The following is a 26,517-nucleotide window of genomic DNA, read 5'->3' on the forward strand; positions in this document are numbered from 1 at the left end:
ACAAGTTAAAATATTATTCGAGAATGCCGTATTTTAAGTTATCTATAAAAATATATGCGTTCCGCGTGAAAAGCGATCGGATATTTAATACCTGGTGGGAAAATTGATACATCGGTAAAATAATAAATATAAAAGCAATCCACAAATGATTAGCCAAATACTACATACGTTCAATAATACATACATATATATATGTATATATACATATTATATTTAATAAAATTACAAATTAATAACATAAAAAAAATAACATATAATATTACAATACACGAGTGTGGGTATATTTTTCATTTTTTTTTTTTTTTTAGAAACAAAGTACACATAAATTTATATATACATGTATAATATAATAAAATACGTAAATAAAAACCGATTTTGTTTTAAGTACACAATAATAGGAAAACAAGTTTTGAGAACCGTTTATGATAAAATCACGCGCGTATATTCTTGTAATATACAAAACGCGCGTGACAACTATAAGCTGCACGTACAAACAATTATACACTCGTCCGACAAATCGCGGCTGTTGGCAAACCACCGGTTGAATGATGAATGGAGGGTGGTAGGTTTGGGATAGGACGTATAGACATGTTCATACTCGTGGGGATGAGGCGACGACGAAGATGACGGTGGTGGGTGAGTGGCTCGTGTACAAATATACATCTATATATATATATACATATACATAAAATACAGCGTAGACGAGCACCCGTGAGGGGGATGAGGGTAGATATTTTTTTGGGAACGGGGTGACTAGAAAAGAAGTTTCGGAGCAGACGGGTCAACGCCGCCTCGACGTGTAGGCGGCGAACCGTCGTGGTCAATCCACCGTGATCACGGACGACGTCTGCGTGGTGGCGCTACCGTTGCTGGAGAACGAGCTGCGAGTCATCTCCGTGTCGGTAGGCAGGTGCGCGGCGGCGGGCACGACCACAGACGACGGCGCGACGTAGGGTTTAGCGGCCGACTTGTCGAACCCGATGCCGCCGCCCTGTCCGCCGCCGAACCACCGGCCGAAGACGTGTTGCGGGCCCGCGGCTTTTAGGCCGCCGCCGCCGCCGATGGTGGCCGCCGACTTGATGGGCCCCGAGGCCACGGACGACGCGACGGTCGCGTTCCGGACGTTGTCGTAGAAACTGCTGCACCGCTTCCGCCGGCAGAATATGCGGCAGAGTTCGCGGTGCACGCGCCGGTTGCGGTGCGCGAACAGTATGGGCGTGATGACGGCGTGCGCGGACAGCGACAGGAGCGCGGCCAGCGGGCCCGGCGACGGGATCCCGCTGCCGAACAGTGGCGGCCACTCGGACAGCTTGAGCACCGCGTACGGCGTCCAGCACGCGGCCGCCGTGACAATGACTAGCGCGGAGATTTTGGCCGCCCGCGTTTCCTCCCGGTAACGGAACATGCTTGCGTTCGATATCCTGTATCTGTAAATAGACAAGCGAAACGGACAAGTTCCAGATTAATGAGGTTAAAATAATATATCAATGCGTGTGCGTATTGTGTACGGAAATCAATACCTAATGATGTTAGACTTGGGTAAGAGAATTTTTAATAATAAGTTTATTATTATGTGCGTGTGCATTGGCGAAAATCCAAGTTTGCTAATAGGATGCTTAGATTTCTGAATTTTTTTTATGGTAACACATCGAGAGAGAAACGTGTATTATAATCCTATTAATTATGAAAATGTTTTAATGAATATGCAGAAAACAAGACGTGTACGACTAATTTGATTTTTTTAAATACACTATACCTATATTTTCTCTATATCGTTTTTTTTTCGTTTAACATTTGTTTATTGGATACCGAGATGCGAGTCTTAACACTATTCGGTGATATACTGACGCGTATCTACGAATAAGGTTAAAATAAATAGAGCATAGTATGCTACCGATTTTATATAAAAATTTTGGATTCGGCTTATTTTCAGTATTGACAACGATCTGAATGTAGAGATACTGTTTGACACTTAATTAACCCTTTTTTATCCTTTTATTTTAACAACTAGGTCTTGTTACTGCGTCTTTTGTTCACATAATGAGTATATAATAAATACACACGTCCTTTAAAATATATATACGATTTATGATGAAATTTATACGATATTCACTACTCGTCCAACGCATTAGCCTTGATGTATTTAGGACATGAGTCTTTTATTTTTTTTCAGTTTAAGCATAGAGTTTAAAATAGATGGATGCAAAATAAAAATGAAACTATACACAGTATTACCACGGCTTACAAACGCGACGTATAATATTCGTAACGCGGGTATAAAGTCACTTTGTAATTTCCTTTGAATATTTTACTAACGGCGGATAATAATTATAAAACTTAATAGTTCGTAATTATGAAATACAAAACAATATTATAATATTGACTAGTGATACACTGCAGTTATTTAAAATATGTTTTTATATAGAAGTATTGATTTATTTTCGTCAAATGTGTTTTAGTCTTCGTTTTTCTCGCGGTTTTACCGATTACGTATACATTTTAATATGATGCGGTTAGAATGTCAACAAGACAATAAAGTATTTAGGTTTTTTTTCTAATGTGCCTACTTAAAATGCAGTTTGTCAATTTTAAAACGCGCTAACAAACTAAACATTGACTCAGACGTTGTTGAACAGAGATTATAGTCTAAAATGCGATTTTCTCATATCTCTGGCGAGAAAGTTCAACTCACCATTTTGATGAACATTATAATATATCATGTTACATACAATGATAAGATGATTTATCAACGTAAACTTAAACAGTAAAGTTGTGTGTAAAATCAAATATAGTTATATAATATATTTAGTGTACCTATGCCTAATCGATAAGTCATCGAATTCGAAATGAAAGAGAAATATCAACTAAACGTATATTGTATATTTTAGGTACAATGAAACATATTGTATATTTTATATTGAATAAACACGATTTGCAATCGAAATAAAAACGATAACGATACAACAAATAAACTTTCACAAATTAATTATGAATAAAAAAAAAAGGTTTATAAGTTATTACTATAGGAGATTGTATGAGAGAAACAAAATTTCTGATTTCAAAATTGTATATTATATACTTATACTAAACGAAATTAAATCTTTACGACGCTCAGCCGTGAAAACGTATACTATGATGAGATTTCGCGATTTAAAACTATAAACACCAACGCCCTTCGTTCTCCGTGTACAGTATACGTAATACGTATTAATGTGTAATATATCAAAAACGCATAGTATCATAAAATAATAATCGTTATTTTACAAACAATTTAAAACTAATTACATGCGGATTTTGCTTATTATTATGCATTGTCGTATGAAACTATTCTAGATTACGTTGGTAGCTCGCGCGGACCGCAACCGACTGGCGAGCTGCGAATGCGATTAGGTACGGCGATTACCTAAAAGTTAATAATATGTAGGTATAAAACATATTGAATATTAATTTTTCCTTTTCGTGGGTTGCAAAGATAATCGATTTTCATATTTTTTTTAAATATTCAGATTAAGTATTTTTATCTTGTTCGATTGGTATAAAAAAAGCGGTCACGCAGGTTTATAATAATAAAAAAAAAAAAAAAAACTAGACAATAAATGAGATTGCGGAGCGTTATCATAGACATGACATCATGATGTACCTAAATAATATTATTTAGTCGAAATGTCTTCGAGATGACTCTTTCATCAAACCTACATATTAGTATTATGATTTTATGAATCATAAAATGATTCACTCTTCAGCATATTGTACCATATTTATTATGATTATAATACTTAATCATATTATACATTAAACACATTGGTGGGTGGAATAAATAAAGCGTACAAACATGTGTTAACATTGTAAAACAATTGTATGATACTTTTTACTGTAGATTTGTGTCATCAATGTAAAATGAGATGACAGCGAGTCTTTCTTCAAACCATTCGCAGTCATTTCTACTTTGGTCAAATTAACTTAATAGTACCTATTCATATTTCATCGTATAGATTTTAAATACTCAATAAACGCTCTTTTATAAATATAAATATATATATATATAATTACTAGAGTTGACAGTACTCACGCTTTATAATAAGTAATTATTAATACTCAGATTATAATAATATAAAATGAAAACTGCTGTAGAAACTAATTTATATCTTATATACTCGTATTAAACGTATTATAATATATTCGAATATCGAAACGTCGACTAACACTTTCGTTGAGATTTCTGACAATAATAATCGTCTCTGACGGATTTTCTACTTACAGTACATAATATTAATTATTGTATTATTTTATTATGTTTTATTTATTAATTATTTTTCGAATACCTGCAGATAATATAATACATGCTATCACATACATATGAATCGTACAACCACAGATGCGTAGATGGAATAAAATAAAGCCAGTCACTGATATGGCAATACTTAATGACGACTTTCCCTACAACTACATGATCATCACTGACGTATATATAGTGATTAATCAATTTTTTAGCCGTTTTTCTGCTGTTACTTATTATAAGTATAAATATATATTATATATAATTGATAATAATAATAAAATAATAATATATACCGTGTAAATAATATTATATTTATATACTATAGCCGACCATTGCTCTCTATACGGAGTAGTAAAAATTATCCGCACCCATTCATTTCCCTCTTCCCCATCGGTTTCACAGTCTTTTAAATATCTGCTCTCTCTCTTTGCACGAACTCAAAGGAATGATTTTTAAAAAAAAAAATTTGTTTTAATAAGAATTTCGAATCGACGGAATACGATATAATTTAACGGTTTTTAAATATTTTTTTTTTATACCAATAGTAGTACCTAACAAATTACAATGTATCATATTATTATAAATCGTTCGATGATCCCCGCCGCAGTGGTACCGTATAATATTATGATGTTGATAATATTTTAATTCATTATCATTGTCATAATTGCTACAATAAATCTATAACGTTGCAACATGAGTAATAATTATTTGTATTGCACTCGAACTTCTGTGTTATATAGGCGACGTGCATCAGTTGAATATTTTGCAGAGAATACGTTTAAATAATACTATGTATTAGATACGGTAGTACGCGTAAGGCGTAAGACGTGTAAAATAATAATATTTCACTCAACAAATGACCCTGATCATCGTGTGTTTAATATTATATTAATATAAATTATTGTTGCACGTCTTTGACAGCAGCCCGTGAAATTCACGCAAAAAAATAATAAATCGTACACCCGGAAGAATTATTATACACATGAATACACGATTATTTCTGCAACTGGATATAATGTATTATAAAATACCCACACGTTCATATGTGTATATGTATATACTGAGTGATCTATTTAACGTAAGACTCTCATTATTTCGGGAAACACTAAAGTTTTAAAAATATTTCTTTAACATAATTTTAAGTCATTATACAAAACAATATTTCTGGAAAAAATTATATTTTTTAAGTTTTTCTCCAATAAGATACATGTACATAATTTCATATTTATTTCGATCGATAAAAATCAAATTTTGAACAAGTAGTCTATTAATTTATAACTATTTAAGGTATTGATGAGCGGAATAGCAAGTGGACCAACATTTCACAGAATTTACCCCTATGCACCACTCTACACCGTTCATTAAAACTTTAAACACTTATAAACAAAAAAATATTAATAACTTTTGAAAGAATTAATGTCTTATGTTAAATGAATCACTCCGTACATATACATACTAAATTATACACACAGTAGACGCGGACCACCGCCGGCAACACCGATGAAATGTAATATAATGAAGCAGTTTGCAATCGATCGCATAATTATAATTATTATTATAAAATATAATTGCGTATATATTATTATCCCTTGCAAGTTGTAATAATATATTATTAATTTAATAACAGTACAAAACGTGAGACAACAATATACTTTAAAGTATTGTGCGATTTGTGTAGGTATAACAGCACATCATATCATTTGAATTGTATTACCTGCGCCTGTATTTAATACTTTATAGTATATATAGCCATATAAGTACTACAGTACAATAATAACTTATGTTAGCGTATACGGTACGGTGTGATGTAAATACGTGCGAGGAGTTTGGTTTAACATTTCGTCTTATTATTTGCTTTATTTGACGCGATTAAAATATGTTCTACAGTCCCAATCCTTGTTTTATATGATGTCTTTTAAAGTTATAGCAATAAATTTACATGATTTACTACAATACGATTAGTGAGCATGAAGAAATTTATTGCGACTGTACGAAATCAGTACGATAACATTGTATGAATAGGTAAATAATATACCTCGTATACTTATATGCGTATTTAATTCTTGAGCAATAATTATACTATCTAAATAGTTGTCCATTTGATTTGTCGAAAAGTATATTTCAAAAACAACGTTAGCTTGGAAAAATATATTGTCAGATAGTGTTTTGTGTGAAAATATAACATCTTAAGAATAGTATTTTGTTTGAACCATATTTATTTGAAACCGTTTTTTAAATTAAAAAAAGCGTTTTTGAAAAAATAAGTTTCCAACGACCTAAGGTTTTTAAAATTAATGAAATTCGTATAAAATATAATTACAATTAAATATTATACATTCGATAAATACGATGCACGACTTATATTTTTCAACACCATTTTTACCTCGTTTTTATAAGTTATATACGAGCGTATATTATAAATATTAATTTCAAATTTACATAAATACACGTGGTTAAAGACAATTTAATCATTTATCGTTAACTAAGTCAATTTAAAATGCGAGCACGATCGTTTTAAAACTCACACTTAAAGCTTTTAGAATAGATTTTTACCAGCGCACGTGATGAACGCATTTCGTCGTGGTCTATTTACAGCGGTTCATCACTCTCGGGCGACGACGCGGGGAGGAGAGAACGCGATAAAAGCTTAAGTAGCCTGATTAAAATTTAAAAAAAAATAAAAGCTTAACGTAATAACGACTACGCGGACTGCGAACAAAATATTATTTTACTTTAAGACAGTATCTAGACTGCGCATCCGGTCACAAATGCAACATCGACATGCAGTTCGCATGGCGATTTGTCATCAGAAATAGTTGCTTAATGCATTATATTTAAGAGACGTATATGAAAATATTATAACGTAAGTACGAGTGCTCACCTCAAATGGTTTACAATGGAACTGGACGTGCTCTTCAGACTAGCTCGGGTGGACTGAGGTGGTTTGGACGATGCTTCCGGTTCGTAGGACACAGCCGCCTGCAGGGAAGCGGACTCCAACGCCTCGTCGTCCTCTTCTTGAATGGTAGGAACTATGTTATACTCGTTGTTATTGATGTTGTTGTTGATGTTAGCGTTATTGTTGTTATTGTTGTTGTACTGCAGCTGTTGTTGTAACGGTTGTTGTTGCTGCTGCTGCGGCTGCTGCTGCTGCTGCTGCTGAAGTGGTTGTTGTTGCTGCAAGTGGTCGGGCACGGACCCGTTACGTCGAGCCCGTTCGCTGTTCCTGTGCGCGGCGGTGCATATCTTCACGTACACCACGCACACGGTAACGAACGGGACGACGTAGAGGAGCACGGCGTACGTCACAGGAAACACGAGCCGGTACACTTCCGGCGCGACGGACAGCTCGCATAGAGCCGACAGGGCGCCGGCCACGGCGGACAGGCACCACGTAACCGCCACGGCTACCGCGCAACTGGCCGCGTTCACCGTCACGTGATACCGCAGCGGGTCGGTGACCGCGTAGTACTGGTCCACGGCCACCGTCATCACGGACAGCACGGACTGCGCGTACACAGCACCGGTCAGCCCGTGCCACACGGCCGGCGGTAGCGGCGACGTCCAACTGCTGAACGGGCCGCTTTCCCATAACGTTAACGGCACCAGTATCCAACTGCTCGCCAAATTCGTCACCAACAAATTCATGACGAATCTGTAACAAAAACGCGTCCACGTCAATACGACAATGTCACTGTACACGCACCACGTGCACGTGTATTGCATTCGATGCCGTAGACTATCGGATGTGATATAAAATTTTAAAAAAACTACTGAAATTCGTTTTCTATATTTCCACACGTCTGAGAAAAAAAAATGTAACTATTGTCTTTTCCCCGCGGTTATACATCTATAACAACACTAGCTTCGAGAATTAAGCCGATGCACGACTTAGGCCTTAACTTTTGAATGGATTTTTTTGATTTTTAACCATAACGATAACCGACTGGACCATAATGATTATACTCGTACTCTACAATACTTTTGAATCAGTTTTTAACTAATACATACTGGTAATACTATGTATAAAAGCTTTCTTGATATTCGGCTAAAGTTAAACCGTCCGACCGTACTATAATCTATTTGGTTTGAAACACAAAAAAATATACTCATATGTGTGTGTGTGTGTGTGCTTGTTTGTACTTGTATTGTAGACGGCTAATGCCACCTCCTCAATAATTCGGTCTACGCACCGCACTAGCGTTGTACACGCAAGTCGCAACGGATGTAATCAACTCCCATTTACTTGGACTATTAATGCAAAAATTTTAATTTTATACGTTTGGACAAGAGTTAGCTACCAGTTATTTGATCAATCCATGAATTACATCCACCATTACTATATAGACGAGTGTTATCGCAATTGGCATTTTCAATCGTATCAACATTCAATATAAACATAGGTGTCATACTCAAAAATAAACAGTAACCCAACAATAATAATATCGAATATGATAGACGAAGGGCTTATACATCGCCTATTACAATATATAACTATTAACTATATACTTATAAATAGATATGTATCAATGTAAAACTTTTTATTATGCGTATCCATATGTCTCGTTGTAAAAATGAAATATCTCATTGTAAAAATGAATAAATTTATTGAAATACCTGCATATCACATTGTAAGGTATATAGTAAGTACTGAATTTACACACGCGATTCAAAACTGCGCAATTCCAAGTACTTCGACCAGATTAAATAAACAACGTTTCCATTGAGTGTGTGACTTCAAACAATTGGATGTTTTACGAGCAACGAATTTTAATTAATTAAACACCACGACAGAATTACAGAAAAGAAGAGAAAACGTGAAATCGGAGCACATAATTTTTGAGCTGCATAATAAACTATTACGGAAGGCGTAAAATAACGTAGGTATTCTGGTAAAAATTATATCACACTGTTCGTAGATATTTAAAAACGAAAGTACACATACAGTCTTATACAGTTATACCATAATAAACGCTATCCAGCGTCATTTTCGAGAGAAAATCTAACAAATTATAGAACTGTTAATGAATGATTGTGTTAATGCCAGTCTTTAAGTCATAACAAATAAAACATTGCGGAAAAACAAACAGCTACTTTTTACATAAACATAATACGTTAAAATTTACGTTGACTATGAACGTCACTTGAAACTTAATTATATTCTCGTTTTTTAAATTTACTATTCGTTTACGTCAAATTTGTTTTTAGATAATCGATTAGAGGAATTACACACTGCAGCACGTACCTATAATTTATCATAATATCAATACGCCTAAACACCATCACATAGATTTTTTGATTTATCACTATTGTGTAAATTATAGTGCGAAATAAGAATCAGAACGGGTTTAACCGGACACGATAAAAACTGATGAGTATTTAATCTAAAAATATCGTGAACTGTAATAAAAAAAAAAAATCGCATTGGAATCATTTTATAGATGCCAAATGGATTAGATCCAACTTATGTAATAATGTATAATCGTCTGAAATTATTCCATAAAGTAAGTATTACACGTGACGTTGTCACAATTTTGACAAAACTTCTTTATACTTAAAGAAATTTGATACCTAATGAAAAAATAAATAGATCTCTAGAGAAAAATAACACTACTAAAACAAACGAATATTGTATTTTATATAAAGATAAAGAATATGATATGAATCTGCTTACAGAAGACTAATTATTTTTTTCTTTTAAGACATTTAAACTCTTGATATTTTACCAGAATCAATGTAAATCCTGGTTGCTGTAGTAAAAACCATTTATTAGCTATCAAACTGCACGAAAATAATAAAAAGTGGAATCTTATTAATTGGTAACAATGTAAACTATAATGCACCATGCAAAAACTATATGCATAGTACTAATCGTATTATAATAAAAGTAAATATGTACAAAGGTATGTCAGCGAAATATAATATATAATATGGAAATTAAAACATATGATAAATAAAAGGATTAATGCTTTTCCAGACTTGTAAAATATGTCACAATACAAATAGGTATACGCAAATTATTGTTTTCATATAGCAGAACTAAAATTAAAGATCAGTGTACACATTATCAGGTATATCATAATAGTATAGATAATAGATAGGCCCCTAATACGGTAGTTCCCATAATAAAACGTGTTCATTATATAAAAAATACTAGTTGATAAATAAAAAACGCTTTAAATATATATATATATATATATATACATATATATATGATATATAGTATCACAATGCCTAATATAATAAACTTTAATTATCAAACAGAAATAAGTAGGTACTCATCTAATGTTCGTTGCCACTTGCAACAACGTCCTCGTGGTTGATCGGTTTTGACCCTGTCCGCGACATATTTGTTCTGCGCAATATTTTTTATTTTATACTACAAAATGAATGTATACCTAATATATATATATATATATATAAAGTTATTTATCGCCCTTGTGCAGCAGTAAACCACTTTAGAAATTTGATAACCAAATATCTTACATTACCTTGGAACGTTAACATTGAAAATATATTAATTGTATCATAACAAAAAGCTTAGGGATTCGAGTAGGTAAACATTCACGGGAATAAACATATTTTGTATCATGTGATTTCGGTTTAAACTATATATTTACCCTATTTTATAAACAAGTAATAATAACGAAGCTACTTTAAGTGTGTAGGTTCAACATAAAAATATGACATACATTTAAGAGTACATTTTTCAATAACCTAAATATTTATTCATCGATTGATATAGACACTATATTATGTCTAGTGCAGTAAATATCTGGTACGTATATTACGCATATATTATACACTCGAACAAAAATTATTTTGGCACAATACTCGGTTTTTTTTCAACATTTTTAATATACCAACTAGATATTAACTGAGTTTTTGGCATAATAACAATTTTGATGATTTTATTTATTATATAGTATTTATATACAATTATATGCATGCGTTTCATCATATATAAATTATAAAGATTAATTTAGTGGAACCCCAGAAAAAAAGCAAAGTTTTATATTAAAATATATCAATCACAAATTTAATGAATACCTGCTCGTTAATCTTAATTAGATTTTAAATTTAATTCAAAATTAATTTAGTTATAAAATCGATGAGTACCTACAAGATTGATTCGTACAAAAAAACAAAAATAAACAATATAAGTATAAATATTCATCGTGAAATGATTCCAATTCTCATATCATATTTAAATACCAAATAAATATATATACTTATAAGAAGGTACTCTAACCTCATTAAAATCGAAGAGGTATAACGTATTCATTAGATGCAGATATTAGTTTTTTATTTTTTTATCACAGAATATTTGAATTAATTTCCTAGAAAATATATTTAAGACAATGGGAATTTTTCTGATAACATAACAATAAATTTGAATTTGAATATTACATACATACCTAATGGAACATAATGTATTTTTGTTTTTTTTAAAAAAAGCATTGTTCTTAAACGATAGGTAGATATAGAAAATATATTACATAGATAGTCTAATCGAAAATAAAATTTTTTATTTTAATTTATTCGCTTGATACTATTTAAAAAAATTTTATAAACAGAATGAATGACTTATAGTTTATCGATAAAGACATACGCACTAAACTTATATCACCAGTTTTTATCATAATAAATATTAAATAACTCACCTGTTTGATAGGGTGCGCAGACCAGGTCGGCGGTAGAACACTAGCAACAGCAACGAATTGCTCGATGTGGACACGATCAAAACGAGTGCCGAGAAGACTTTCAACAAGCCGACTAGCATTAGAGCCATTCGGCTGCTGAGATCCTTCTGTAAAATAATAACAAGAATGGTCTAATGAACATTTTGGCACATGTTGCGGGGATACACTTGCATGGAAGGGGGTTCTAAAATGGCGTCTCAACAGTCACCAATTACAGTTATTACAATAATTTAATATATATATTATATTATTATGATATTATCGTAATACACAATATTAGTTTACATCACATTACACCAATAAACAACAATAATAATCGTACATATTTGATATTATAATAGTATAAGTATATATAATGGTATATTAACATAATATGATGCACATTATTAAATGGTTTACAGGATCGGTGACGATAGGTCGAACTCAATCAATAGACATTGAAACTATACACATACGACACATGTGTGAATATAATATTATGAAAATGTTTAAGAAAATATAAAAATTATTAAGTATAATGTGATACATAATTATGTATGTATCTTCTTGTTATCAGACATTGAGCTTATGAAAGTATATATTATGTTGGCTAATAGATTTGCGATAAATTTCTGATTAAAATTAAATGAATTTACAACCAATTGCTATTTGTTGCAAAGAATGCTTCATACAACATGTTCAAAAATTAGTTTACGACTAAGTTCAGTAATTGCGAATCGTTTCTCCAATGTGAAGATAGAATACCCGTAAAGTGTTAAAATTTATAATATAATTATAAGTTATATAAAAAACAACACACTAAATATACATTCGTGAATGGTATGTTATAATTTATAATAGGAAGTTTAATAGAACCTTCCGTTTTTAATAACACCTATATGTTATTTGTATGTGATGATTTTTTATGAATACAATTATACTAGTTTATATCATGTACAAATATGTGATTAAGTAAAAAGTTTGAATTTGAATTCTTTGAATTTTTATGCGTAGTCTCTATACTGTAAAAAATCAGTGTTAATTTTTCTATTAAATTTTATTTTGTTCATTTTCAAAATCTGATACAAAGAACGAACCTATTCACAATCATAATTAAAGTTAAAGTAATTTCAAAAAATAATAAGAACAATTGCTTATCAGATACATGATTATATTATAATTTTTTAATTCTTGAACCTTGACCCATCGACTATATTAATAATATTGTATTATAGTTTCTATATCTACACTTACACTTCATAATATTAGTTAAAAATATATGTTCTATATACATAGTATTAGAAGTTTAAATTATAGAGTAAAACAGTTATAGGCACTAAAATTTAATATTAAACTATATAAATGGAAAATAATATTATGTTATTTATTTAAAACTAATAGGTGCAATATATTAAACCAATAAAACAGAATTTATTTTGATAATTGGTTTATTTGTTTTTAATTTATATAGGTATGCCTATAGATTATGTAAATATAAGATGCACCAACTTGTTTTTTGAATATATATTTTTTAAATTATTTGATAAGCGCATTATGCAACATGGTCAATGAAATCTAATCTATTAAGAACTTCCTACAATAAATAACAATATTCTACTACGTCAAATAAGAATGGAATATAATAATTGTTAACCGGAAATATAATGTTCGGTATGTTTACTTATTATGTCAAACTTATTAAAACTGATGAATGTGTTAACATAAATTTACGTTGATATGTATCCAACACTTCTATTCTACATGAATATTTAATGGTTATTTTAATTTTAACTGTCACTCATCATCGCGTTGATTTTCAAAAAAAAAAATCGTTTACATTAATAACATTTTAAATTGCACTTTCATACATTTTAATATTTTACGAATATAAAAAAAACAATATTTATTAAATAAAATGTAACTATCATACAATAAAAAGTTTAAAAATACAAAAACAAAATGAATACTTATAACAACTGCCATGATATTATGACAATCAATCTTATTCAATCGATCTAAATTTGTCCAATTTTTATCACATTTAATTAATAAAGCAATGCGTTTTCAATTTGTATACTCAATGCATTTATACAAACAATATTGTAATTTATTCAACTTGATTAAAAAATGAACGTCATACTAACATAAGATAATGTTGAGTATTTCTATTTACAAACATTTCTTAGCCACGCCTAATAATACTAATAATAATATATGCAAGAGAAAAGTATCGAAAAAGTGGTAAAACATATTTTTAACAGTGAGTCTGGTTAGACGTTGTGCAGAAATTATTACTATTTTTAGAATCATTCGTTTGTACTGAAAAATCAATGGTTGTGCAGCGACCAGTATAGTTTTTTCAGTATTCAAAAATATATATTTTTTAAAAGCAATAGATGCATAAGAACTACGAAGCCATATAACAGGATTTTCAAGAAGTAGTACAAATGTCGAAAATTAATAATAAAAGTCAACTACTGAATTTAATAACACTTAATTAAATCTATAAATCAAGTCGAAGACGCGTAGGTACTTGGTTTATTTTGATGTTAAATAAAATGTAACTTTTTTTTGCATATATTAAAACAAAAAATGTTTTGTAGGACTATAATATCATTCTATTATGTGTAGTGTATATAACTATGAGTTATAACTTTTGTCTTTTATTACTTAATGCGACTTGCGATCGCTAAAATATTATCTAAAACGTTGATATACTTAAACTAAAAACAAATTAAATAAATAAACAGAGTAATAAATTATCTAGTATTTGGTTAATTCGCTATTTAAACAGTAATAATAATATTATTAGTTATAATTTTGCTACCCAGTCGTATATATAACATCACGTGCATATCGTATGGTTATAATATTAATAATATTATACAGTTCATTGCAAGGCGTCGCGTGTATGCAAACCGAACGCCTTATGCGGTCGGCGGGTTCGGTGTGGTTACTATACAGAAAGTCGGTAACCTAATGTTATAACTCGTAATATTATAATACTCATATTATATTATTAAATTAAACGTCTTGAGAACGTCGTTTAACATGTCATCATTGCCATCCAATATTACACGGATACTGAGTATCAACGAAAGCCGGTAGGTTATTTAGGTTATCGTCTTGTAATCCGAGTACCCTCATACATAAATACGTAAATACAACATTATATTGCTCGTCGCGTAGACGTACGTTAGTCGTCAAATAATTATTATTTATTACTTATTAGTTATTACTCATTACTGTTATTACTTATTAGTAATGCAAAAACAAAACAAACATAAAAAAAAAATAAAAATAAAAAAATTGAAAGAAATTTATTGTACCTTAATTTAACCGGCTTTTTTGTTATCACAACTTTTTATTTTAACGAACCGAGAAAACGTTCGTGTAGTGAACCGGTTTAGAGTTACACGGGAAAGACGTTATATAATATAATAATATAAACGTGATTTAATGGTTTAGTACACATTGGGTATAATAACGTAAATGAATGATATATACGGATACACGTGTAAAAACCTACACGCGTCTAATATTCTGCAGACGTGTGGGCCATATCATCGATTTACGAGTAATATGTATAATATCATGTTCTGTTCTGTACCTCTAAATGCGAGCGCGTGTATGCAAACTAACTATAGTCACTCTAATTGAGATCGGGAAATGGTCGTAATACGATGGGCGAACGACATTGACGTGTTTAAGGCAATAAGACACGTGCGACGACTTTGAATGTCAAAACATCAATTCTCTGTAGATTAAATAAGTAATAATGTAATAAAAGCCGTCTTAGAAACGAAATAATAAACCTATAACGAACGTTATATTCGTATGGTCACGAGCAGCTCGTATAGAAATAATTAATACATTTGCATGTGAATTAAAAGCAATTCAATATCATTTCACACGTGTTATACGCGTACGGTTCATATTTTTTATTCGATGAACATTATTCTGCAATTCCATAGTATTCTACTTTCCGTTGAACCTATTTGGAAATTTATGTAAATATGTTATTATGTTAATATTATGTATAATGTGCATCCCGTTGTATAACAAATCGGTGATAGCCTAATTGTTTAGAAAACAAATGGTTACAAGTTATAACATTAAATTAAAACTTGGAATCTTGACTCGAATTGATAGCATTTATCGTCTAAATAAAAGCAATGTTAAATTCTTGATTTGAAATTCATTTGAAAGTTATCTTTACATTATTTGTACCTTTACCCAAAATAAATGTATAAACATCCGTTTATAATAATATAGAACTGTGATCCCGATTTTTACTATCTATCATAATTTAAAAACGTGATAAAATGTATTGAAACCCACCGAGATAAAAGTACAATCCAAACTCTGACCTGTAATATAAAACAAGATCATCGTTTATAGTTTAGCTTATATTTATTATTCATAATTGATTAGTAGATGAGAAGAGATTACTTGATCAAAAAAATAGTATATTAAAATATTAATACCTAACGATTTTTTAAAGTTTCGAATTAAATATTATAAGCAAAAAATTAAAATATTTTGGAATTAAGAAACAATTTTAAATCATTTGTAGACTTATAGTATTTTATTTCAAAGACTAATTGGTAGGTAATTTTATTATACCTACTCATAAATTAATACAATGAATTTTGTTCAAAACTTTCATTCAACATGTATATTATACTTAGTACTTTTTATGCTTATATTACTTAGTATACATTTATAATATTTTTTATGAACATTCATTTTCAAAAATAAAAATACATCCAATCAAAAACAAATTATAAATATATTATAAGGCATTATAATGTGACGAATAATGATAAAATGTCGTAGTGTTAACAGCAATCGCGTTACATAAGTATATTATAATAACTATTACGGTTATACAAGACAACTTTATAAACAAAATAAGTGTAAAAAAACTATAATAATAATAATAATAATAATAACGTTTAAGATAATAAATTGAAATTTTGAACTTACGGGAAAGTTGTACAACGAAAAAACAACTAATCGTAACTAGATTAATCCAATGATATACAGACAAGTATGCCTACAGTAGGCTATGTATATATTATATTGTGCCCGTTGTTTAAGGAGGTGTAACGAAATATCGAAAAAATAAAAAAGCGCGCACAAACCACACTAATATTGTGATAACGAATCAAAAAGCGGAATTGTACACAGAAATTATTCTTCACGAAACCTTACGCACTTTATTATTTCTCTTAGTCCAAAACAATCGAACGGTCGGGTAACGTAAAAAGCCGGTACGAATGCTCGCCATGACCGCAGAATTGTACTTCTTAAATCGTTTACGATCGCATTCGCGACGGCGTTATTCTCCGATACGATTCACTCCAATCAAAAATAATAAAATATTTCTCGAGTACGCGCGCGACAGCTACTAGTTGCACCCACTACCGAGACCGACACTAAAATATCATTATTATTATTGTTATCGTGTTTAAACTATCTACGATCATAGGTAACAGGCGTGAACAAGGTTCGGCGGCTATGGCGATGACGATCCCAAAAACACATACGACGACGCGATAATATGATATTGTGACATGAGAAAAGACAAACGAAGTATTTTCTTTCTACATTTTTTTTCCCTCTACCCAGCCGCTCGTCTTTCTCCTTCCAAAACCTTATCGGACAACAAACAAAACGCATGAATGGTATAAAGATAACAGCTTATACCATAAACGTGGCTTGTACAAACACGGCTACTTTATCCGTGCATACAGATACCTAATTATGTCATTAAATTATATTGTAATCGAGTTTAATTGTTTTACGTGCGTGCGTATGTCGCATACGCCCGTGTGAGTGAAAACGAGTGGTTTTATTTCTTTCTCCGACTCTTTTTATTTTATGCGTATCACATCATATTATTTTTTTGACTTTTCGGCCAATGTAAGACCACACACGAACGTTTTTAACTAAGTTAAAACTTTTAATAACGAGTATTATCGTATACAAACATGCACAGCACTGCGTAACAATAATTAATATGTTTATAAGTCGTACCTAACCTGCCAGCGGTCGTCGTCGTATGAAGTCTGAGAAAAGGTGCAATTATATTAACCTTTGGGCTAATAATATCGACAAATGCTATGCACATAAGAATATTACATTACTGTATGATGAAAAAAGGAAAAAAATTGATTGCGGTATGTTCGACGTCATTATGTGTATATTTTATATAAAAATTATGAGTTAAATGAAAAAAAAAATGTCTGTTAAGTTTTCAAAAATGATATTACTCGCATAATATACTTTTTATTATGTGCTTTATCCATAACCCGCTTATATCGATTGAATGCATAATTTCCGTATTCGACTTAGACGTTTATTAAGTAAATATATAAACGTACAAATTACCGCACCACCACATTAATAACAATTTACAATCATAATAAATAATTATTGTATATTATTGTATTTATATTATGTATATTGATACATCATTATGTTACATGACAGATAATATAATACAATTATAATTGCAATTAATAACAATAATGTTAAAAACTCTATGTCGGTTAAAATAAACATTTTTTTTTTCCAACATTTATTTTATCCGAAGACACGGCATGCATAATGAATTATTATACGTTTTTGTAATGTTTGTTTGCAAATTAAGACGTTTAATATATCAAATGTTATGACGAATGACTGCGACGGTGCATTGTTAATATTATTATGCGTAGGTGCTATCATTCGTAGGTATTATCATCATTAACCCGCAGACAACGGGATTACAGGTTCGGATATCAAAAGGTGTATACATTACGATAAAATATACAATATAGATATTACATAATATTAACGTTTAATTGTAATTTGAACTGTTTCATTGATTCGCAAATCGGTAGATCGGTATAATTATGTTGTATAAAAAACCCATTTAATACGATAGAATTTTATTATGTATTTATGTAAGTATGCTTTCGGAGCAATATCTACACATAATATGGCATATCCGCTATTGACAAAAAATGCAAGACATCAGTCGATATATTTTTTTTTTTTTTTACTAAGAAATGCGGGGAAATTTTAGCAATAATAAATATACATACCTAACAAATATAAATATAATATTTAGTACACGCGCCGCTTGTGTTGTTTTTATCGAACATCAATTATTTAAAAACTGAAAAAAACATTTTATTTCGATGTTAATAATAATAAAGAATAGTTTAATAGTGATTTTTCTTTACGGGGGCATTGCACTCTGGAGGTTTGTGGAACACCTGACGACCGTTGAAAATCATTTATACAATTATACCCACTTGCCACTACTATATATAGCACCGATGGATGATAATTATACGTTTGATGAATGTTAGAAAATATTTTCAATCCACCCTGCATCCCTAACTACAGCAATGTATTAATTAACTGTTAAAAAGCAACGTAATTATTATCAGACGCAAAATTTCCATGCCAACAAATCAACATATTTCAGGTCGTGAAATAATAGAAATCGTCAATAAATACCATGACATTTTCAAACGAGATTTATATATAAATCAAAGTACGGTTATATATTGTATTTAATTATTATTATCATTATTTTCATCACAAGCCCTTGATAAAAAAAAACATAAATTAAAATCAAGGATGGTTAAAAAATGTAATTTTTTTCACCATGAATCTCGTAAAATTCTTTATGCACTCTATAGTCATGGTCAAATAAACTGACTCTGACATAATAAAATAATGAACATTTGGCATATGATATAAAAAGCTGATTAGAGTTAAAGATTAATAATAATAACAAAAATATATGTGAGAAATGTCAAGATTTTTTATCCAAGTTAAAATTATTACTTTACGACTGTTTTATACGAAATATTAAATTAATTACATTATTTATAATATTATATATAATACAAATATTGCTAACTTGATAATAATAGTAATACTTAAATTTAAAAGCCATGTATTGCTTAATTCTAAAAATATATTTTATTTAAAATATTATAATGATAAAATGTTATGAAATTATTAAGAAATATGTTTGTAATAACACCGATCACGATTTACGTTAAACATATATTCAAAGGCAACGAACAAATTCATAATGCATATCTGACAATACCTACTATAATTTTACTATATCAAGAACTTTGCAATTGTCAACACAACTGTGGATTTAACATTTTGTTCTCATATACCTACACTATTATTTATTTTTAGAATTTTTTAATTCTTATTCAAATAATTAGACAATTTTTGAGTTTTCGGTGATCGAGTTAAGTGCTTTATGTAGTTTTATTTTCTTTACCAAACTGCAGTATACCTTGTACGTATTTTTATTCTATACCTAATGACTATTTACTTTCTACTGTTTCTATAGACTCACATATAGCTTTGACCAATTTCGTCGTATATCATTCTTATAAAGAATTTTGTTAGTAAGTATATTTATAAAATCTGAAACAACAGTATTTAAAAATATAAATAAATACATAGTATATATACAGGGATATATACTCTATTTTTAAATAAAATCATAAAAACTTTAAAAAAATCCATTGTTTTAATATATTGTCATAGACTAAAAAATATCCTGTTAAGTATTTTTGACTGTTATTACAAAGCTGTTTACTCTGAAAACAATTAAAGAACAATAGCTGATACATGTTTATTATATGAGCTCATACATTAAGAATGTTTTCTCTGGTAACATAATATGTCATTAGATAAACATTAGATTGCAACTTAAAAATTGTGTGATTATACTCGTATCTACAATCTTAACTTTTATATGAGAGTAAAGATTAAACAATTTTTTTTTTTTTTAAATATGCAAATTATCTAAATTTTAGTTTATAAGTGCAATACACCAAAGTTAATAATAAAGTTCGTTACGTTCAAGGTATAATTTAATAGTGTACAATATGTATGTATTTAAAATTACAATTAAAACTATTATAGATTATTAATTTTTTTTAAGTTTTAAATTTGTATGAAGAATTTCCGTGTCTAGACAAATTTATAAATTAATTAATTATACTAATAGGTATTTATAGCATAGTTGAGTCTTAATCGTTCGTTAACTTAAATCAATTAGCTACAAAACGCATGTGAATACCGAATATCCTACACTATCGTTTCCGGTACTCTCGACAATTTAAATGGTCGGCAGCTAAAAGTAGCGACTCTAGCTCGTCCAAAGATCATTATTAAAACACGGCACGAACATTTGGCGTGATTTACACACGTTTATAATTAACAGCATTAAAAATATGCATGTATACTTAATTAATGTATGTTTATTAATAATTAAATATAAAATAATACAATTTAGAAAAATGTTTACAATATAAATCAAAACAAAATACACAAATTGATGATACCAACAATGATTGCTGATCATCAATGCCGTGCATAGATCACCTTGATTGCGTGCTGTGTGCACGCGTAAAAAATGCGATTACCGATTGTAAGTATGTATATAAATAGTTAATTGATATATTAAAATACATTAAAACAGTAATGCTGTCTGTGCGTGTGTGTTTTGATACAAGTGAAGTTCAAGGATGACTGGCGGCAAAGGTGCCCATTTGCATCCCACTATTGAATCCCACACATGGGTTTAGCGATACGATTTACACAAATGATATTTAAAAATAAAAAAATTGAATGTTCATATTTACGATGTGGTAAACGATATCTTCCCTTGCATAATAAGTGGTATTAGTGCCAGTTTTAGCCTACATCATGTGTTAAAGTATAACCATACAGATTAATGATTATACACCTGGTTATACCTAATACTGTATACCTACTGAATGACTATCCCAGCAGTTGGCATACAAATCGTTCACTCCATTAGTCACTTATTTTTATTTACATATAACAATATTCAGTGGACCTTTTTGAGGATTAACATAAATTTCCAATGAAACTGAACAACCCCAATTACGTTTGCGTAATAAGATATAATATATTTAGATAATGGTATGCACCGAGAAATGCAATCGGAAAATTTCTTCTAATATTCCTTCACCCGATCTTAATTCTTTTTGTGCATCTGTATCTCAAATGCTTGTTACGAAGGGTTTGATGGGTTGAATAGATTTCACGCGGACGTATTACTTATCCTTGAGATGAATATTAGACATTCAGTCAAGCATTAAGAGTAGACCAAGGACAGTTTGTAATCCAGGAACTTTTGAGATAAACGACGGAGAAATAAATAACAATCTTTATCGTTTTTGTAGATCGTTTATGATTCTTTTTTTGACGTTATTTTAATATTATTTAAATATCTCATTGTTTACACTAAATAATTTATTTTTATTTTTTTTATATTAACCACAACCTTGACTTATTTAAAAATTTCACGTTGACAATATTGCTAAATCTCGTGTTTAGCTAAGACATGAATTACATAAATATGCGTTGTTAAGAAACAGAAAAACATAAAACTCTTGTAGTTGATCATAGAGCTCAGAACTTTCACGACGTCAACGGATAATAGTAGCCATCTCGCTATTTCTCTCAACTAATGATGCGATAACCGATAGCAAATCTTAAACTAAAACCGGTTAAGTGTCCGTGTACATTGGAAACTCAAATCAAGTGATAGGTAAATAACAAAACAACTTGTGGTCATAAATTCTAGACTTATCGATGAATATTTCGTATACGATTTCAACCGTCATCTTTAACACCAAATAAATCGGTACAATTAACCTATCATAATATATAATATGTAACATAGCTTAAAACAAATTATGCATGCATAGTATCTACATATAATAGATTTTATAAAATTTTATGAACATTGCCAATTTGTCGCATATACACCATCCATGTATATTACAATGCACCAGTTTTTTTTGTTTTAGTAATTGTGTAGGAGATTAATATGAAATGGTTATATAATACAGTGTTTTTTAACAATATCGCATGTTTCTTTAAGGAAAAACCGTGCAAAAACCGCGAATTATAATTACTTTGGGACAACAAAACCACATAGTGCGTACATTTACCAGCTACCTTTATTATATTTATATTTTATACATCAGAGTATCAGACCTAATATAATATATACGCACATATAGTTTACGCAACATTTCAGTCCCACACTCCCATAACATAGAAATACCCATTCCGCAAAATCGATTATTGAAATGGTGTACTTATGTGCAAATTTATCTAATTTGTCATTCATGGCGTACCTAATTGGCCGGATTTCACTTTACATGGCACTCGCTGTGATGCGAACCAGAGGATACAGCCATCAAGAAACTATAAAAATCAGATTAAAATATGCAGCATTTTCAGTCGTGCATCAAATATCTATATAATAAACACATAGCACACGATAAAACATTTAAAAAAATGTTTGTTGCCTCCGAATTTTCAAGGATTTAGTCAAACAAAACTTCTATCTCGGAGAGTAAAAATTGGTGTATGGAAGAAAATCTCTGACGGTTATTTATAATGATAATAGATGACAATAATGATTTCCGTCGATGAGGTGATTTTTCGTCGTCGATCATTGCTGCAAAAACGATTTTAATCCGATACAACGTACGAAGGCAGTACTTGTATTCTATTATTGTGTCGGCGGCGGTTCTTGGCTATTGGTCATTGTTCCCGTTTTGCGCGAAAAGAGAGGAATGAAAAAAAAACGTGCTCGGTTAACATAAACAATACAAAACTGCGACGGCAACGACGGAGACAGGTTTTTAAAAAAAAAATAATAATAATAATAATAATAAACACAATGTTCACCTTCCAGTAAAATGTAATAATAATAATAATAATAATAATAATAATAATAATCAGAAAAATACATACGTTTGAATGTGAGCCACTGCCGTCATACATTAACACACGATTACGCGATTATTAATATTAAACACATAGGTACACGCCTATACACTACATACCTATAGAGGATTTTGTACACTGGCGGTTAAATTGTCAAGAACGTTGATTCGGTTTCGGTGCCAAGGAGACTGGTGGCCACTATCTATATAATACTATACTATCGTCAGCGACTACGAGATACCAAATCACTGTGAATGCCCATGATGAATGAAAAAATTAATAAAAATCCTACAACGTTCACACATAAATATGGTTAAATTTTTAAAACTGTTGGAAGGTAGCTGCAAATACGCCAATTTTGTTACCATTACGCGAATGACTAAATTTTTCCTTTCACACCACCGAGTTGAGTGAAGCAATAAAATTGCATGACGTCAAAATGAAAAAAACGAACAAATCAACACCAATTATATTACACCAATAAATGAAAACGCCATTGCGATCATTGCCACAATTCTAATCGTATTCGGCACTTTTCGCACTCTTTTACGTCATTGACAAGCAGTAAGTTGGCCGATAAAATTTTATTACGATCGATATCGAAGTAATATTATTAATAATATCAATTGTTAATGTAATAAGGTACGCGTCTTGACGGATAAAATTGTATTTTAAATTATTAACGATAGGTGTAATAAAACCACGGTACTTTTTGAGTTGATGTGAATGATCCAGTTTTAACCAAAATAATGAAAATCCAAAGAGACCCTTTCGTGGACACCTATATTATATTATATTACACTTAAATACATAAACTCATAATATTATAAATCATAATATCATACAATTAATGTATAAGTGCAACAAGAATATCAGAGTTAATACTTAAATCGGTTTTAATTTTAATTATTAACACGTTAATGTGTATATAGTTCGAATTAATTATCATTATAATATTATACAGAATACATCATAAATAAAATACGTTACAAATCGTTAAGAAAAAAAAATTATAACTTGTTAAACTGTCATTTATTTACATTTCAGTTACGCGGGTTTTTCCGGTATAGTCGATTTTCACGATTTCGTTTAGGCACCTATTTAATGTTTTTGTCGACATCCGTTCATTGTTCTTCATATATAAATAAACAGGAACGAAGTATGAAACGTGCATCACACCACCATTCGAAATTATTGTTCAAATAAACGACTATCACGAGAATTCATTCAACAGTGACGGCTAAATCTTAAACGATTAAGTCACCGTCGGAAAACCTGAATCCATCACCGTCCAGTTAGCGATTTCATTTGCAATCTGTTAAAGAAATTTAAAAATCATCGGTCGATACCTATTATAAATAACAAATTAAGTGGACGCGAGTAGGCGTAATGTGCAGTTATTAAGCGCGTTCGCGGTAATAATTGCGTAGGTCAGTATAATAATAAATCTATGTATATGTGTTTTATAATCACTGTAATAATAGTCACGCCGCCACCGCGTCTGGCGGGAAATTGGCTTACCTAAGTGTTTTCGCGTTTAAAAATCGAACACTTTTTCCGGCCAACGACTTTAGTGTCGAACCCACGATTACAACACCGTACAATTAATTGATCGCAGCATTAGATATAATACCCTACTATAACTAAATATACCTGATACACGCAAACCGTATATTAAATTTGTTTTATTTTTCCAGCCATTTCTTAAACAATAATATTACAAATATTATCGATTGAGATAACGCGTTATACAGTAAAGCGACTTCGGCTCATGGCCGATATTAGCACGTATATATTATCTATGTTGTATCACAATACGATCACATAATAATACATGATATATCGTACACAGCTGCTACCTCTTACCGAACGCGCACGTGGTCTTTTCAAAACTGTAGAATTTAATGAGATGGCGTTTCTTAAAAAGTAGAATTGTAGAATTTAAAAAAATATTATTTTTTAAACATTATGAAATCGCGAAATATACACACACATACAAACAAACACACACACGTCTGCGGGAGTATACGTCGTGACCCAATAACACTTTCACTAGATGCGATTTGATATTGTGACGGTTTAAAAATAAAATTATTTACCATTAAAACAAGAGCAATATTACAAACGAACGGAAATGCATAGCGTGTAAAATCAATATGCGATAATAATACTAATATATTATTTTATTGGTCTGCTCACCAGTCACCAGCGTAAAGATCCGTTGGGTCGGCTCCGGTCCGGTCGTCGTGTGTCGCTTCGACTCGACTATAGCTCATCGCGGACGTACAACCGCGATCGGTTGCGTCAACGACGACGACTGTCGCCAGACATGAGCATTTTCTTCGGAAAACGGGAATGTGAGAAAATGTATTGCGGGGAGCGAAAAAAAAAATGTTAAAAAAAACAATACGTTCCGGGAGACAACACAGCAGCTGTGTCTATAATTCGCACGTGGACTGTTCCCTCGAGGAGGAAAACGCGTGGAAAAAATACAACGAGATGAAGTGCTCCGGACGGGAAGGAAGCGAGTTATAAAACCACCGCCGCGACGACGTTTCGCGCGTTGTATTTTTATCAGTCGTCCCTCCGGTGACGGAAGGAAAAACGAAAATCGAAAATTGTTGCTGTGTGCGGCAAGACACCGACAACGAAAAACTCGGTCCGCGTTAACGCCGTGTGTACTGCTTGCGCTAAAATGCGAGCGGCGCCGGCTCGGTCCAACGCACTGGCATTACTGAACCTCAGCAA

At 30.9% G+C, this 26,517-nt stretch overlaps 1 protein-coding gene across 3 annotated transcripts; it reads right to left on the reverse strand.

The window, feature by feature from the left end:
• Positions 1-440: 440 nt before the first annotated feature.
• Positions 441-26,517, reverse strand: LOC112602247 (5-hydroxytryptamine receptor 1A). Of its 3 annotated transcripts, none has more exons than XM_025350216.1 (4): positions 25,969-26,517; positions 11,944-12,089; positions 7,161-7,934; positions 441-1,427 (listed from the first exon to the last, which is right to left on the reverse strand). In XM_025350216.1, the coding sequence occupies exons 2-4, from the start codon at positions 12,069-12,071 to the stop codon at positions 821-823; spliced, it is 1,509 nt and encodes a 502-aa protein (XP_025206001.1). In that variant the 5' UTR covers positions 12,072-12,089; positions 25,969-26,517; the 3' UTR covers positions 441-820. The 3 variants fall into 3 exon arrangements, with proteins under 3 accessions (XP_025206001.1, XP_025206003.1, XP_025206002.1); XM_025350218.1 differs by lacking the exon at positions 25,969-26,517 and adding an exon at positions 17,183-17,457; XM_025350217.1 differs by lacking the exon at positions 25,969-26,517 and adding an exon at positions 16,951-17,454.

The sequence above is a fragment of the Melanaphis sacchari genome, unplaced genomic scaffold (genome assembly GCF_002803265.2).
Source record: "Melanaphis sacchari strain LSU unplaced genomic scaffold, SCAv2.0 Contig85_pilon_pilon, whole genome shotgun sequence".
NCBI lineage: Eukaryota > Metazoa > Arthropoda > Insecta > Hemiptera > Aphididae > Melanaphis > Melanaphis sacchari.